The following is a 16,715-nucleotide window of genomic DNA, read 5'->3' as shown; positions in this document are numbered from 1 at the left end:
TAAGTGGATTTTTTTGGCATACTATTGTATCTTTTTTAGGACCGATTGCTGTACAGCATGTCCGGACAAGGTGTACCGGAACTTTTCGACATTGATTCCTTCGAGGGCGGCATTTATGTCATAAACAGTGATCTTCTGATGAACAACGGAACCACCCGATTTGTTGTCAGTATAATTATACATAAGTTTCAGCTTTTAATATAAAACTTATTAAATGTATAAATAAATTGATTGGTCTGAGCCAGTTGTATTAAAAAAATCTTGGGATTTGTATGTTATCAGAAGTTTTACCGTACTTCGGAGATTAATTTCCTACTTTGTAATGATTGGGGTGTTCTAGTGATATTGACATATGCATGACCTTGACATCAGTTTCAAAAGGGAATGAAATGCGCCAAAATTTGCAAATAATAATGACAAATGGGGGACATAGGTGGGTAAGGCCCTTGACATTTTAGCAGCTCATCAAAATTTGCCCCACAATGCCACCTGTCATATATTTATTTATTTTCCCAAAAGTATGGTAAGCAGGACAGTTTTTTTAGTGAAACAAATTTAAGTCATCTGAATTGAAATTTCTTTGAACATTGAAAATCTTTACAGGCATTTCCAATCCTAGCCGGTTTGTGGCTATATGATACTTGGCTCACAGTGTTTTTGTTTTTTTCACAGACCACAGTGACGGCACGTGATCAACGTAACCCAGAAAAGACGGGACAAGGCACAGTCACAATCAATGTCAACTACGATGACTTTGCCCCCACCATTACAAATATCGGAGTCAACGGTCTCATCGAAGGTGTAATCACTGAGAATGTTGACATTGGTCTCAGTGTGGCTCGTGTCAGTGCTCGTGATGAAGATATCGTCCAAGATGGAGAGGTAAGCTAACGTGTGAAAACTCATCTTTATTATATTTGTTACAGGGGTTTTATTTTTTTGTGTTTCCTTATTATGATGCAATGTAAATGGTTTGTAAATAGTCATCAAGTTCATACAGAGTTATAAATTATCTCCTGTTTACTAATAAACAGTATTGTTTTTTATCATTTTGTTATAAGTCTTGCCTGTAATTATTTCCTGCCCTGTTAGGGCGAACAAGCTGGGGTGAGGTTATTTTTCAGGCTTAAAGCATAAAAAAGAATGATTAATAGTAAAATTGTTCCACAATTCGATGCTCGATTTCAGGGTCAAATCGTATATGTGTTGGCTTCGGCGGGCGTTGGTGAGGGCTATTTCACGCTGCTACCCAGTGGTCAAATCAACACTGCTCGATCTTTTAATACCTCTCAGAGAAACGTTTTCCAGTATGAGGTATGGACATTAATCAGAAAGTTTAAAATCGTTGAAATACTTTTTATAGAGTCAGACATTGAAAACATATAGGATAATGATTTTTTTCTAAAATTAAATGTTATTTATTATAGCTGATTGTTCATGCATATGACACTCGATACCCAATGAGGAGAACACCAGTAACAGTTCAAATAAATGTCACCCGAAATCTGAACGGCCCACAGTTCTCAAGTGGAAGTTATCAATTCCCGATCGATGAAACGATCGCACTGTTCACATCAATTGGCAGGGTTGAAGCCACAGACCTGGATATTATGGTAACTAGAGTTTTTTTGTAATCCTTAAATAAGTTTTTTAATACAGATTGTGCGGTTTGTTCAGAAATCACTTTCTGAACAATCTGCCCAATTTGTGCCCTATGAGCTACTAACGTTGGTTATTTAATTATTTTGCAATATGAAAGATAAAGATATATATGTATATAATATGAACATTTTTGCAATAATTAAAATAGATTTACAGTTTTGACTGAAATTTAAAAAAAAAATCCCATTTTTTTGTCGCTTGACCCAAGAGCTTGTTTATTTACAAATTATATATATTAACTTCTACTCAAATTGACCTATATACCATTTTATAAATTTTGTATTATAGGACCGAGTCACATACTCGGCAAGCGGACAATTTGCAGGCTCGTTGTTTATGATTGACCCATCCTCTGGCATCATTTACACGATTGGTAACATTCTTAATGAGCCATCAAGAAGTTCATCCTACACTGTAAGTTTTTGTATTGTTTCACATACTGACATTCGGTAATAAAGAGTCCATAGAAGTTTTAGACTGACAACTCGTTTGCCATTTTCTAGCCATAATCAGAATGCTATGATTTGTGATGACTTCGTTAATCCTTAAGGCAGACACCTTTTGCAGCATTTAATGATGTTTATTTTGCAGACTGTTCCTTTTTTACATTTTTTTCTACTTAAATAAACAATCAATTTGATATTTCTTTAGCAATTTTTGTCTTCGATCATGGAATTGCTGTTTATCCCAAGAGTTTTTTGCTTAAATCTAAATTCTGCAATTCTCATTTTTTTATTAGTTGTCTAACTTGTTTGACATAGTTGTTCTACATGTCAAATTTTATTTATCTGCATAACATGTTACATTTGTAATATCAATGATTAAATAATTATTGCTTAAACCAAACCAAAAATATTTGTATGATCCATCTCCTCCATCATCATACAGCTGACTGTGACAGCTTCCGACAACTTCCAACCGTCATCGAGGACATCTAGCGTAAATGTAGTAATTCCAGTCACACGGGACATTCCGACAAGATTTGTGCAGCCAAATGCAATGGTTCTTACTATTGCCGAGACACAACCAATCAATTCTACTATCACGCTTGGTCAAAGGATTGCTGCGACGGATCCCGATTTACAGGTATGCAAATATCATATTAAGTATTCCAAGCAATTGTTGACCAAGTAAGCCTTTAGGTTTTCAATAATGGACTCAATTTCTTTGTGTGTCTTTTTCATTTATTTAAAGTCAGATACAAATTGAATGATTAAGCAAAATGTGACCTACATTATTTTGGTGGTGAAAGGAAATTTTTAAATATGAGTGAAGTTTCAAAAATTATTTAATTCACTTAATTTTGCACCTAGAGCAAACATGCAGAATATTTAATTGTAACATTGTATGCTTTTATTCTACTGATTCTAGGCCCCTGGAGTAATAACATTCGAACTGATTGGAACCTCGCTTGGAGCATACTACTTTGACATTCGCCGTGTCTCCAATACCACTGTTGATGTCTTTGTGCGAAATGATCTCATGACTGGCTTTAGAACAAGAGATAGGTTTGAGGTAATGAATTTTGTTGCTGTGATTTTTCATATACCGGTAGCATTCTATTACACTTCTTATGTACCAAAAGTTATTTTGAATCTTGTCTTTCTCGTAGAAATTCAGTATTATTTTGATTGTCACTGTTTCCATCCGAGTTGAATAACATTACTGTCAAATTCACAAAGTTAATAATAAGGTTACAGGAGTATAAACTCTTTATTACATATGGTCACAAACTTACAAAATCAGCTTTAAATTAATTCAGATTTTCAATAACATTATTTAAGAGTATTGTATTAAATCTGTCTTTTCTTGCTTTTAGCTGACAATTGTTGCCTACGACCCGGCCAGGCCACGCAACAAGGCATACAAGCAAGTAGTAATCCAGGTTAATCGAAACCAGGGCCCACCTGTCTGGACCTTTGCTCTTGATGATGTTCTGATGCGGGAGGACCACCCTGTCTTCACCAGTCTTGTCACTACAGTTTCTGCAGAGGATGCACGTGATAATGTAAGGGTTTAAGCCCAGCAGACTTTTTACCAGTGTCAGTCTTGCAGGTTGCAATTATTGTGTGATTACCATTGGCAATAGCATGGCATTGCTGATAGTAGTATGGCTATACCAATATCATAATGACATAAGTGAATATAAATATGAATCAGTGTCATAAGTATAACATAACCAATATGATTATGACATTCCTTATACAAATATGCATCAGTGACATAATTATAACTTTATCAATATCAATATGACATTATTAACATAATTATGCATTAGTGCTATAAGTATGACATTACCAATATTGATATGACATTATTGACATACATATGACATTAACTGATATTTTCAGGATGATATCACATACAGCATTATTGGAGAGGCTGTCAATCGGGCCTTGTCTTCCGGGGCATCAAACTTTTTCCAGATGGATGATAAGAATGGAGAGGTTTATCTTACAAAGACTGTCCTGGGGACAGATATTATCGACTTTAATGTAAGAAGCCTGTTAATTTACCAGTGTCAAAACTTCATTAGATATATTTGAGAGTAGTTCCGGAGTTTCATGCACAAATATTCACAAAAACATTTTTTGGTGTAATTTGAATTTTCTGTAAGAAAAATTTAGATAAAAATCAAAGTGCTTCAAACTTCATAATCATTGTACATGTAGCTTTAGCAACAGTAAATATCCAACTAGTTATCAAATGTATAATAGCATGATATTGAAATCTTGCTCATATGAATGTATTTTCCTTTCAGCTACAAATCCAAGCTTGTGACGATGGTGTTCCTATCAGATGTATCGATGCTCCGCTGAAGATTATTGTTGTGCGTGACCATTTCCCACCAAGTTTCTCATTCAACGCACTTGATCGATTTGTCTTTACTTTGTCTGAACGGGAAGCTCCTGGTTTCTTGGTCGGTCAAATCGAGTCCACTGATAGCAGTCCACTAGTGAGTAGTTTTATTAATTGTTCTTTCCGATGAATAAATATGTTTTAGCTGTTCAGTAAATATTTAAAAATTATATAGAATGTAAGATGTACAAATAACAGTTACAGTTCTTCTGAACATATTTTGAAGACATATTGATGTGCTATTTATCTGAAAGTATAAGATCAAGGAGATTAAATTCTTTAAGGACAATAAGAAACTTTTTGTTTAATTAGAATCATTTGCCAAGTGAAGTGGCAAGGAATATTTCATAATTATAGTTCATTGCTTCAAACATGTTTATCAGAGCCAGGTATTTTGAACACCATAATCTAAATAATAATATTCATCATGTGTTTCGGGTCTGGATAGAAAAATCCAACTCGACGGCATGCATGTTAGCCAGTTACGATGTTTCCCGATTTTCCGGCCATGCAGGGTCAGATATTTTGATCCGGATGAAAAAAACATGAATTATATTTTTCTTGCATATCTTGATTTATCTTTTGTGTAAAAAAATGACATAGAAATGCCTTTTTATACATTTCACCAAAAAGCCCATGCAGCGTTGTTTACTGACATCATGACCCGTTTGAATTTTATGTTAATGTCAAATAGATCCTTTAAAAATTCGGTTTTTGACCATTATTTTTTTCCCTTTTCAAAAAAAGTATTGAATAATTACATGTATGTATTTAATTGCGTGTAATTTATATCTCGTAATGTTTTTTTTAGAAACAATACAGTAAATGAAAGAAGAATTGGCGCGTTGTTGCACTTGAAATTTCCAGCACTCCCAATTTCACGGGAAATATCTATCCAATGTGCTAGAAAAGGCTATGCTGAAAAAGAATAATTGCCAGAAATATGAAATTCTGCACAAAACACGAAAATAATATATTATATAAAAAAATAAGAAAATTTAACCCATTTTTTTCAGGGTCCCACGATCTACAATGTTGTACCACCTTACCCAGAATTCTTCACCCTGAACATGACCGATGGTAGAATCATTCTTGCCAAGTCACTGTTTGACTACCTTGATCTGCAATATGCGGTAAGTCAGTTGAAAGTATAGACATAAAAGGCTTACTTTAAAAAACAAAACTTTTTAAGTAAAACAAATATGCTATATCATTGCTGCCTCTTTAATGAATAAAGTATCTGTCTTAAATTGTTCGCTCTAGAATTCTGCCTTGTACTTAAAAAAACTATCGTGCAGCATCGTTTTTGTAAGTAATTCATTGTTTTCATGAATTTTACCACATATTCAGTATTAAATTCATGAAATGTTGCAATTTGTTTTACTAAAATTATTTTTTTCATTCCTTGCAATTGTTATAACTACTTTATTTTTGTTTGTATGTGTTCTATGGGAAACTCTGTTAATAGAGATTCATGAGGTCATTTCCTGTATACAACCTAATGAAGGCCGACAATGTTTTGATAAATTTTATGTTGACCTTAATATATCGGAAGTCATTTTCAATTTTACAGTTCCAAGTAACAGCCTACGACCAGGGTGAGCCTGCATTTGTTGCAACTGGTAATGTCATCGTTAATGTCATAAGGAACAACAATGGGCCTCAGTTTTTGTTGGGCACCTACCAAAGACCACCAATCCATGAGACCTTTGAAGTGGGAACTATGGTCTTCAACACCACTGCTGTTGATGTAGATGGGGTAATTTTCTTTAATTCACATCACAAAGATGTGTAAATATCATTCAAATACAAGATTCTGACTTTTGACCCAAGAAACGTGTGATTTGACACAATTTTTTTTATTATTAAAGAATCGTTCAAATACATACATGTAATCTTTAACAACACTATCTGTTGATACGCAATTGTGGCAGGTTAAAATGTATACCTATATTACAATAGAAATCGATCCCAACAGAGCTGGTTTATAAGTCAAAATGGGAGGACTATTTAGGAATTTTTGTACATTACTTTAATAACCAAAATGTTATAGACCAGGGGCAGTATTCACAAAACTTTTTAAGTCATTTCCTAACTTAAGTCACTTTCCTATTTAATTATCTCTAGTCTTTAATCGTATGAAATAATAAAGAAAATATTGTCTAAAATACTTAATTTTCATTGACGTTATTTATAAAAACAACATACTTTAATGTTTAAAACACTTAAATACATCAATATTATGTACATTATTCTTATTTAACACTTCGATTGTCATCTAGACAATTTAACAACGTGAGGTTATGATTGGCCTCGATATTCATAAAATTTGAGGACCATGTAATGTTTTAATATAATCAATGTTTGTTATTATGTTTGTTCTAGGATGTAGTCCGTTACAATCTTATCGGAGATGCAGTGGATTTGGAATACTTTTTTGTGGACCCATTCGATGGAATTATCTATGTTAAAAAGTCGCTGCTCAACGTACCAACAACACGATTTGATGTATGTTTTTAAACAGCTACACACATTATGTACTTTTTTTCATAAACTATACCATGTCATTTAACGATTGAATAAGCATTAAAATGTTTACTAAGAATTTGTCAGTAAGAATGCAGTATACATGTGAAATAAATATCTTTGAGTGGTCTTGTCATGGAAATAAATTTAATTTTATACACCGGAGTAGTTTTCATCTTAGTATTTTGTACGTGCTCTTTACAATGAAATGAAACAAATTTTCCTTATCCTAGTTTGTTGTGCGAGCTCGGGACCAGAGACGAGTGAATGAGCGATTCGCCACTGCCAACGTTATAATAGACGTTGATGCCGACAGTGCGCCAATCTTCACCAGCGGCACAAGCATTCCTACTATTGCCGAGACGAGTGTCGCAGGAAGTACTATTCACAGACTGAGTGCGCGAGATGAAGATCAAGAGGTTTGTTGTCGGTCATTAAATAAAAATATTAATCGAGGCCTCACCGCAAGACGGATGTAATTATTTCTAATAATATATTGAATTCGGTCAGTCTTAAAGTGAGCCGCATTTTCATGTAACTTTGTAATCTCCTAAAAAAGTAAATGGTACTCTTTTTTTATATCTTTTAATTATACAGTTTTTTTTCGCAAATATCAAATCATCCAATTAATCATAAACAAATAATAAAGTCCTTGTTTTCATGTTTGAACATACGTTTTGTTTGGTTAAGATCTAATGATACCATGAAATTCTATAATTATACATACATTGTATGCTTTACATATGATGGGATTCTTCAACATTTGTATTTTACCTATACTTTGTGTAGACATGCTGATTTTACCTTTCTTGATCAATTATTGTTTACAACCATTTTAATATCTGTATATAACCTATCCTTTACATGGGCATGCTGATTTATTAGCTGTTTATCTATCCTTTACCAGGGCACTTTTATTAGCTATTTTACTTATTCTTTACCAGGACACATTTGATTTATGCGTTATTTTACCTATCCTTTACTGGGACACATTGATTTATGTCTATTTTACCTATCCTTTACCAGGGCACACTGATCTTTAAGCTGATTGGAGTTCCACCTGCCCAATACATGTATATGGTAAATGAAACAACAGGAGTAATCTCCCTTTCCCGTGACATTAAAGGGAGTGGTCTGGAGAAGGTCAACCAGTACATGGTAAGTGGGCAATAGGATTTGTATTATTGAGTTAAATTTGTTGGTTTTTATTATTTGCTTTGTTAATGACATTTCTTTTTCTTTTTTAAGTTGTATAAGAAATTTAAAGTGTCTTCAATTGTTCAAGAAATAAGCCAAAAAACAAAATATAAAGCATTTTTTGCTTCATAATTCTTTTCATCTGTTATTTGAAGTGAATTATCAAAAAAAAAAATCACATAGTTTACCTAATATTTATTAACCGATTTTGGTTGGATTCAAATTACTTTAGCACTTATACAATCAAATCAAACAAAAACAAGTTGTTGATTTTCTTACAGTTAAACGTGGTCGTCTATGACTCTCCATACCCTCTCAACTCTGCAACACAAATGTTGACCGTGTTCGTCAATGTAAACCCAGGAACACCACAGTTCCAGCCCAACAACAACTATATTGTCAGAATCAATGAGACAGAAAGCCCCGGATTCACTGCAACCTCAGTGTTGGCCACCGACACGGACGGCGTAAGTCAAAATTTGAATGTTACATTTTTTTATAATATTAAATTATTTATATTTGTTTCACAAAATTTCATTTTCTTCTCTTATGTTTATATTATTTACATTTGATCGCCACAAAATAACATATTTTTTTCTATTGGTTAAAAAACAGAAAACAAACATTTTAAAGAATTATGAAATTTAAAAAAAAAATGTATTGTTTCTTAAAAAATCTTATTTCCTTTATTTTTACTGTAATTCTAGTGTCTGCTGCCCATCTTAAATGCTTGTGCTTACTTTAAAAAATAAAAACTATTGTAGAAAAAAATCGGTTGAACCTTCTCCGTTTCTCTCAACTGTTCACTGTTCTTTTTCTAGCTCTATGTGGTAATGAGTAGTTTTGCTGCAAGATTTAGCACATGCAACAATTGACAGGGTGTTGGTCATCATTCAAACATTCAATTGACCAATGAATGGATTCTATTTCATCAATAAATAAGGCAATTCAATGGAATACTTTAACCACTTCCAATTAACAACCTTTGACAAGTTCAGCAATGGAGTGACAGGCTTCCATTAATGACTTGTTAATTGGCGTGAAGCTGAACCATTTTGATATAAATATTTATAAATATTAAACGGATGGTGTGATTTAAGAGTCACATGGACTTAAAAAATGCTCATGGACTTGGATTCAATTCAATTTTGGGTTAAAAGAAAGAGGCCATAACGGAGGGCAGTTGTAATCTGATTAAAATTACCCAGATTTCAATTTCTTCAACCTTTTCACTATTAGAATTCAGAAGTAAAAAAACAACATTTGTCATAACTGTTGATTGTTGCATGTCATGTTTTTAGAATTTCAAGTACTTTTTCCATATATCTACACATATAATGTTTGCAGTTTTGCATACCATAGTTGAAAATATATTGATTAAATGAAAAGTTATGCCTTATATTTATGATGTATTAGTTCGCATGTAGTGCAACAAAGGCTTATGCATTAGATCTCATAATTTTGATATTTTATTTAATTCAAATAATTCAAGTTATTTTAATAAAAAAAGTACTTTTTTTTTTAATTGTATCAGATATAAGTCTTCAAGATCTACTTTGGTTTCAAGAAATTTCATGTTTGGTATTGATTGTATGAAGCTATCTAGAATATTGAATTATATTTTTATTAGGAAATAGTTAGTGTTTGAGCTTCAGCAATATTAATTTTGGTCTTGTGCAAGCAAGCATGCTGTTTCATTGATATGGAAGCTTCAATAAGACCTATAGGGTGTATACATGATGATTATCAGGGGCGGATCCAGGATATCATGTTAAAGGTGGCGTAACTTAGGGGGCGTAAACTTTTGACTTGCACCTCTTCCTCAGATCCAAAATGAATTAATCCCCCTGGATCCGCTAGTGATTATTCCTCATAATTATCCAAACAGAATATTGATGGATATTTTTCAGCATGATACAAGTGTATTGTCCGCTTGAAAAATGCCTGAAAGATTCTTTTTACTTATGTTTTAACCATGTGGTACAAACTTATGGGTATGAATCACAGATAAACTTAGACTGGTGAATGTGTTTCCTTTATTCATGTTTTGTTTTAAAATATTTGGGTTTTTTACTTATATTAATTTGATCTGTTTGTTAAGAAAACCATTGAATTTTTAATATTTTGATTTCTGATGCAGCACATTTTGACTGTTAGACATTAAACAAATTCTATAAATACAAGATATTTATGAAGCTATGGACACAGGTTCTTATATTTGCTTTTGAGCTTATGTATACTATTTATATACATAAAATGCATTTTTTTCTTAAGGACACAATGAGATACACGCTTGTTCAGACAACTGACGATGCCTCAGATTGGTTTGCACTCATCGAGAACCGCATTGTTACCAAGGACAATCTTCGTAATGCCCCACTGGATGAGTACACTGTAAGCTTATTGTTTCAGAAATGAGACTTTCATTTAACTATTGAATTGCAGGGCTGAAAATAAGTAATTTAAGTAAAACTACACTCATAACTTCCTTAGATGGAATTCAGAGTAATAAAAAACTTGAGTATGTGATGCTTTTTAGAACTTCGTTAAAGGAAAATGTCTATGTTACTTTATGATTGATAGGGTAAAAAGTACATAATTCTTTAAACAATGCGGATTAGTCAAGTCTTGTACATATATCATAAAATGTTATCATATTTTATATAAGATGTCATATTTTTTGTTTTATCATTCCCAAATTGTTGACCATTGGAGCTCACCATAGTCGTGATAATACAACGCAAGCCTTAAATTTGTATAACTACATGATTTATGTTTTGTTTCCTCATTTCCATATAGTTGACCGTTGAAGCTAATGATGGCCGTGGTAATTCAGCGCAAGCATTCGTTCGTATCACCATTCTGCGTAACCCTGACGACCAGCGACCATACTTCATCAATCAGGATGTTGACAACAATGGTAACCCAGAAAACTACAGAGCAACAATCCAGTATGATCATATTGTTGGCACAAATGTTACCATCAGACCAGCAGCTGTAGACAATGATTTGATGGTGAGTATATGTTTACAGTTTGTTGCTGTGTGTATTTTTGTACACTACTTGAATGGCTTCAGGCACACTGGAGTAAATGAAGAGGTGTTGTCTTAGTCTTTTGATCATGGTCAGTGTAACCTAGGCATTACCAAAAACAGCTCCACGTCTTCACATATATTGCAAGATACAATACAGATATTTATAACAAGGTCCATGACTCTAGCCTTTATAATTATTGAGCAATTCCCATTGTTTCGACTGAAAAATCGACGAGCATTGTTCACTCCACTTTGCTCTTGCTTAAATGAAGTTTGTCATATCCTTCCTTTAACATGTAACTGTCAATAAATTCTGTTTCCATGTATGGTTACAGGGACAACTGCGTTACGAAGCAGTGGCTGATAATGTGGCTCTGCAGTTCTTCGCGATCAATCCAGTGACAGGCCATGTGACCTTGACACAAGACCTCAACAACGACCCATTTAGAAGTGTTTTGTATCAGGTTGGTGATTATTTGCTAGAGTAAAACCGTTTTTTATTCAGTTTAGTTCAATGTTAATCGTTCTTAATACTTAAGTTTTAGCACTTTCTTTGTTTGTATATTTACTGACCATACAAAAAATAGTACTTATGTATAAAATTGTTCATCGTTAATTATTCAATATACATCATATTTGATATTTGCTTAATATATATTTTTTGTCGACATATAGTTTTAATACTTTAAACAACTGTTAGTTTTATTGGTTAGGCACTTTATACTTGTTCAAGTATCAAATTGTTTATTTAGTATAATTATTTAATGCTTTATAAAGTTGACAGTTATTTTTTAGATAAGGGTTCATATGGTGTATTTCTCCTTTATAAGCTCATTTAAGTTTTTAAGAAATTGTTTGCTTAACGATGATAACAACTGCCTACTCTTCAGCTGTACCTGGAAGCTTACGACAGTGCACGGCCCAACAACCGAGCCCAAGAGCTGCTACTGATCACAGTGGATCGTAACCCCAACGCTCCAATATTTTCTGGCAACACTGACCGAGTCACATATACCATCAATGAAAAGGAGCCAATCGGATTTAGCATCGGAGCTGTAGTAGCAACAGACGCTGATGTAAGTATTTTTAGATTGGACGTTTTTCAAGGGAAGAAGGTTTTTGTAATAGCTGGTGCTCGTACTAACGGATTTATTGAGTTATTGAAATTCTACAAAACAATAGCATATCCTCCAAGTCTTGAAAATAACACCAATGAAAAAAACATGATATTTCATTAAATAGCATAAAAGAAAGAAACCTTGTGCACCAGTTTACATTGGCAATATATGGTATTAAATAATGTTGAGAAAGGCCCATCATTCTGATAAAAAATCATGTGAACTTATATTTGACCAAGAATGATATCATTTGGTATTAATCGATAAACATTTTATTTTTTTGCAAACAGGGAGATGTGATTACCTACTCCATGCAGGCTCCTATTACTGATGGCACTGATACGTTCGTATTCCTCAATCAACGCAGCGGACAGCTACTGGTGAATGGGAATTTGAGAGATACTCAATTGTATGGAAATACATATCAGGTAACATAAAACAGCTTGACATCTTTGAAAAGCAGATAAGTACATTGATTTCATTTTTTTTGTCAATTGTTCAATTTTATTGTGAAAAAATAAAACGGATCGTAAATATTTTCAGCTCAGTATGCATGAGTCAGATTGTATATTTACATTGCATTTCAACAAATATTAGGTTATTTTTCATTCAAATTTAAGGTTTATATTATGCTTGTGTTTCTGATGCTCGTTCAGTTTCATTTGGGCCCTTACCTGGTGCTTCTAAATTTATTTTCAAATTTTTGACAATTTGGCTTAACCCTGTAGCTTCCATTGTAGTGTTTTAGTAAGCAGATTATTAAATACCAAAATTTCTTTCAGTTCACTGTTGTTGCGGACGACCAGGGACGACCACCAAAGTATGACACGATTCAGGTCATCATAACCATTGAGAGAGACCGGGAAGACCCATACTTTTCTAGGGCAGGCAATGCCACAATCAATGACAAAGTGGCTATCGATTCATTCGTCACATCTGTCGAGGCTCGAGATGATGATTTAGTCGAGGTTTGTACTTTCAATGATGTTTCTGTTTGTAATTTAATCAAATTTGGGGTTGATCATGGAGGTTTATGAAATTGTAATTATTAGCTCGTTTTGTCATTCTGACTGACCTTGTGTCTGAAATATAGAGTTTGTAAAGATCAAAATGATTAAATGATAAAATAGTTTCGATGTATGAAGTTATACAAATATTTGGATTTTTTTTTATAGAAATGTTAAAAAATGCTCTTATGTAGAATCTAACACAATGTTTTTCTTAAAAAAAACCCATACCTTTTGGGCCTTTCATGCTGATGGATTAAGTTAATAAAACTTTCAGGTGTTTCCTACTCACCTTTAACTGAATATTAAATCATAATTTGTTTGAGGGAAGTACACAACTGCTTCCTTTATCTCTAGGTCCCATTTCAAAATGGGATCTTTGTCATTATTTCAAATGTCTTAAATCTGCAGAAACATCACAGATAGCAGGATGTTTATTCTCTTTGAATTTGTTACTACCTTCCCAATTTTCGAACTGGCTTAATGCAATTTTTTACTAATGTATCGGATAATGTATTCTAAAATGATGAAAATATGAAAAACTAAGAACTATTTTGAAACAGATCCCAGGATCACCATTTCAATAAGACATCTTAGTTATGAACCTTTTGCTGCTATAGAGTTCATCCATAAAGTCACGGGCAGAATCTATGCGAAAGATGTCCTTACGTTTTTTTTATTGAAACGCAAAGACCAAAAATGTACCTAACTTTATCTACATTGGTTAAGGTGTATTTTGAGAAAAAAATATGAAAACAAACAGGAATATTATGTTTTTTCCGTAAACAGTTGGAGCTCCAAGCCTTCAACTCATTCTATCCAAATAACCGAGCCACCCAGAGAGTAATGATCTAATAAGCCTTATGATCTTTACTGAAACGAGGTCCAGATTTTCAATATAGAATGAAATCAATCTTTTTTTTCAGAGCATCGTGTATGAACTGGTGGGAGATGGAAACTCCATGGGCTATTTCACCATCAACAGTCAGACAGGATTTATTTCCCTGAAAAAGAACATTATTCTCAGTCGGGACACCATGTTTAGGGTATGTCATACTGTATTGTTTTGTAATTTTTGGAGAAAAAAATATTGGAAACATATTTTTTGTTTGTCTGTTTTTTTTTTCTTTTAGCAAAAAATAAGGTACATGTATTATCCTAATGTTAGTGTCATTTTGCAAAATGTAGTTATTTTTATTACATCAATAGCTTTTACATTTATAAGATATTCACAGGAAAAAAAATAGAAATAGCCGACATGTTATCAGTGACATTGTAAATGTTCATAGTAAGGCCCATACATTTGGTTTCAGCAATAAAAGAGTTATGCCTCATGACTGATCGAGGAAATCGGATGTTTAAATTGTTCTTGTTCTTTATGATATCAACAACGCCATTTAAAATTCAACCTTGATTTGATACTTAAAATTGTGGAACTTTATCTACATGGGTTAAGGTGTATGTGAGAAAAAAATATGAAAAAAAAATAGGAATATAATGTTTTTTTCTCATTTTTTTCCATAAACAGTTGGAGCTCCAAGCCTACGACTCATTCTACCCAAATAACCGAGCCACCGCATTTATTTGGATTACTGTGGTTCGTAATGGCGACACAATCGTGTTCGATACCAATCCATCGTACTACGTTGAGGTGAACGAATACAGAAAGACAGCAGATGAGATCTACAGAGTTACCGCTGTCGATCCTGATGGCGTAAGTTTGTAAATTTGTTTAAATCTGATGATTATTTTGTACAACATAAAGAGATAAAAAAATTATATGTTGACTATGTACAATATTTTATTGTCTTATAGAATTATGTTCATCTTAATAATTATTTTCAAAGTTTGTTAACGGTTTGAAGAGCTTACCTTTGGGAAGTAGATCTTGAATATTCTTTTGAATCTCTCATGCTATCTTCCTAAATAGGTGTGCAAATGCTGTAAATTTGTTGTTTGACGAAGTAGTTCTCGGTTTTCTGAAAGAAAACATAAAATATTAACGTGGATCAGTTTTTAACATTCCAGACAGTCATGTAATAGTAAATTTGACGCTTTCAATTGCCAGTAAAAAAAAAAGATCTACATTGTTAAACATATGGCTCTTTTACAACCTTGTCCTAAGTTTAGTCATGTGACATCTGATTTACGTGGTTTGTAGAATATACACAGCGATAATAGAATGTTAGATGAAAGGTCAGAGCTTATGATGCATTGAAAATGCTTGATTTAATTTTTACAGGCACTTGATATATTTCTTTGAAAACAAGCAAAAATCAAGACCGTCTGAGACCTACTGCCCTGCTAGTATGTTGTATGTGTTTTCATTTATCTGCCTGACCCACAATAAAGCTATAATCTTAATCATCATTCAGGACACAGTTCGATACAGGATCATTAACAGTCCCCTGGCCTCAGAGTATTTCTACATCACAACAGAAGGGCCGAACGGTGTTCTTTACATCAAGAAAACTCTAGCAGAAAACCAAATTAATGATACTTATGTGGTAAGTAAAAATAGAAGCATGAAATGTTAGGGTCAGTTTATATACAGTACACGAGAAAAAAATAAATAATATGTACTCAGATCTTGTTTACGATAAATGTGAAAATTTTGATTGTAAATTTTGTATTTCATTTGAAATGAAATACTAATGAAAAATCCTTGTAATTTTTCAGTTCCAAATTGAGGCTACAGATGCTCGACGATTCTTTACACAGTACGCCTACGTTACCATGACAGTGAAAGTGCTCCGCAACCAAATGCCGTTTTTCACCAGGCTGCCAACCAGTGCCACTGTTACGGAAACAAGCGGGGTTGGGAATACCGTGTTTGAGGCCATTGCTGTCGACACCGATCTTCTTCCAGGCGTATGTTTTCACAAATTCTTAAATATATAAAAGCCCTGGACATGTATTTGATTCAGTATTTACTGAATTCAAAACTTAATTTCCAGCTGCATAAACTCCATTTTAGTGACTCTCAATTGTATAAAAATGGATAGAATATAAGTATCTTCTATGGCCAAGAGTGTAAGATAGGTTCATCCCAACCAGAGCATAGGTTTTTTTGCGGAAACAAGGTTAACAGCAGAATTCAGAGTTTCAGCAGAATACCCTGCCCGAGGATAGGGATGAACCTATCTTACAAGAGCATCCATGGTAGATGCTTTTTCTCCCAACTCAGCTAAACAAATTATAGCAAAAAAAAATTTGACAGTTTTTGACAATTTTTCTTGCAGTTGTATCATCTGGTGTCTAGTCCCTCTAATACTTTATAAACTATTAAGTACTGAAAAAACAATAACTGA

The 16,715-nt window shown here is 33.2% G+C and overlaps 1 protein-coding gene across 1 annotated transcript in view; it reads left to right on the top strand.

The window, feature by feature from the left end:
* LOC128246222 (uncharacterized) overlaps positions 1-16,715 on the top strand; it is a 111,834-nt gene that overhangs the window by 72,545 nt on the left and 22,574 nt on the right. Inside the window, exons 109-134 of the mRNA XM_052964418.1 lie at positions 40-165; positions 673-882; positions 1,189-1,314; positions 1,428-1,613; positions 1,951-2,076; positions 2,551-2,748; positions 3,034-3,177; positions 3,482-3,670; positions 4,014-4,157; positions 4,424-4,618; positions 5,538-5,654; positions 6,095-6,280; positions 6,907-7,029; positions 7,281-7,466; positions 8,074-8,205; positions 8,526-8,711; positions 10,519-10,638; positions 11,044-11,259; positions 11,615-11,743; positions 12,170-12,355; positions 12,688-12,825; positions 13,180-13,365; positions 14,331-14,450; positions 14,933-15,118; positions 15,780-15,911; positions 16,084-16,275. Of these exons, the coding sequence (XP_052820378.1) occupies positions 40-165; positions 673-882; positions 1,189-1,314; positions 1,428-1,613; positions 1,951-2,076; positions 2,551-2,748; positions 3,034-3,177; positions 3,482-3,670; positions 4,014-4,157; positions 4,424-4,618; positions 5,538-5,654; positions 6,095-6,280; positions 6,907-7,029; positions 7,281-7,466; positions 8,074-8,205; positions 8,526-8,711; positions 10,519-10,638; positions 11,044-11,259; positions 11,615-11,743; positions 12,170-12,355; positions 12,688-12,825; positions 13,180-13,365; positions 14,331-14,450; positions 14,933-15,118; positions 15,780-15,911; positions 16,084-16,275 (4,179 nt within the window). The remainder of the gene's footprint in view (positions 1-39; positions 166-672; positions 883-1,188; positions 1,315-1,427; positions 1,614-1,950; positions 2,077-2,550; positions 2,749-3,033; positions 3,178-3,481; positions 3,671-4,013; positions 4,158-4,423; positions 4,619-5,537; positions 5,655-6,094; positions 6,281-6,906; positions 7,030-7,280; positions 7,467-8,073; positions 8,206-8,525; positions 8,712-10,518; positions 10,639-11,043; positions 11,260-11,614; positions 11,744-12,169; positions 12,356-12,687; positions 12,826-13,179; positions 13,366-14,330; positions 14,451-14,932; positions 15,119-15,779; positions 15,912-16,083; positions 16,276-16,715) is intronic.

Source organism: Mya arenaria, chromosome 2 (assembly GCF_026914265.1).
Source record: "Mya arenaria isolate MELC-2E11 chromosome 2, ASM2691426v1".
Taxonomy (NCBI): Eukaryota; Metazoa; Mollusca; class Bivalvia; order Myida; family Myidae; genus Mya; species Mya arenaria.
This window is presented reverse-complemented; position numbering and strand designations above follow the sequence as displayed.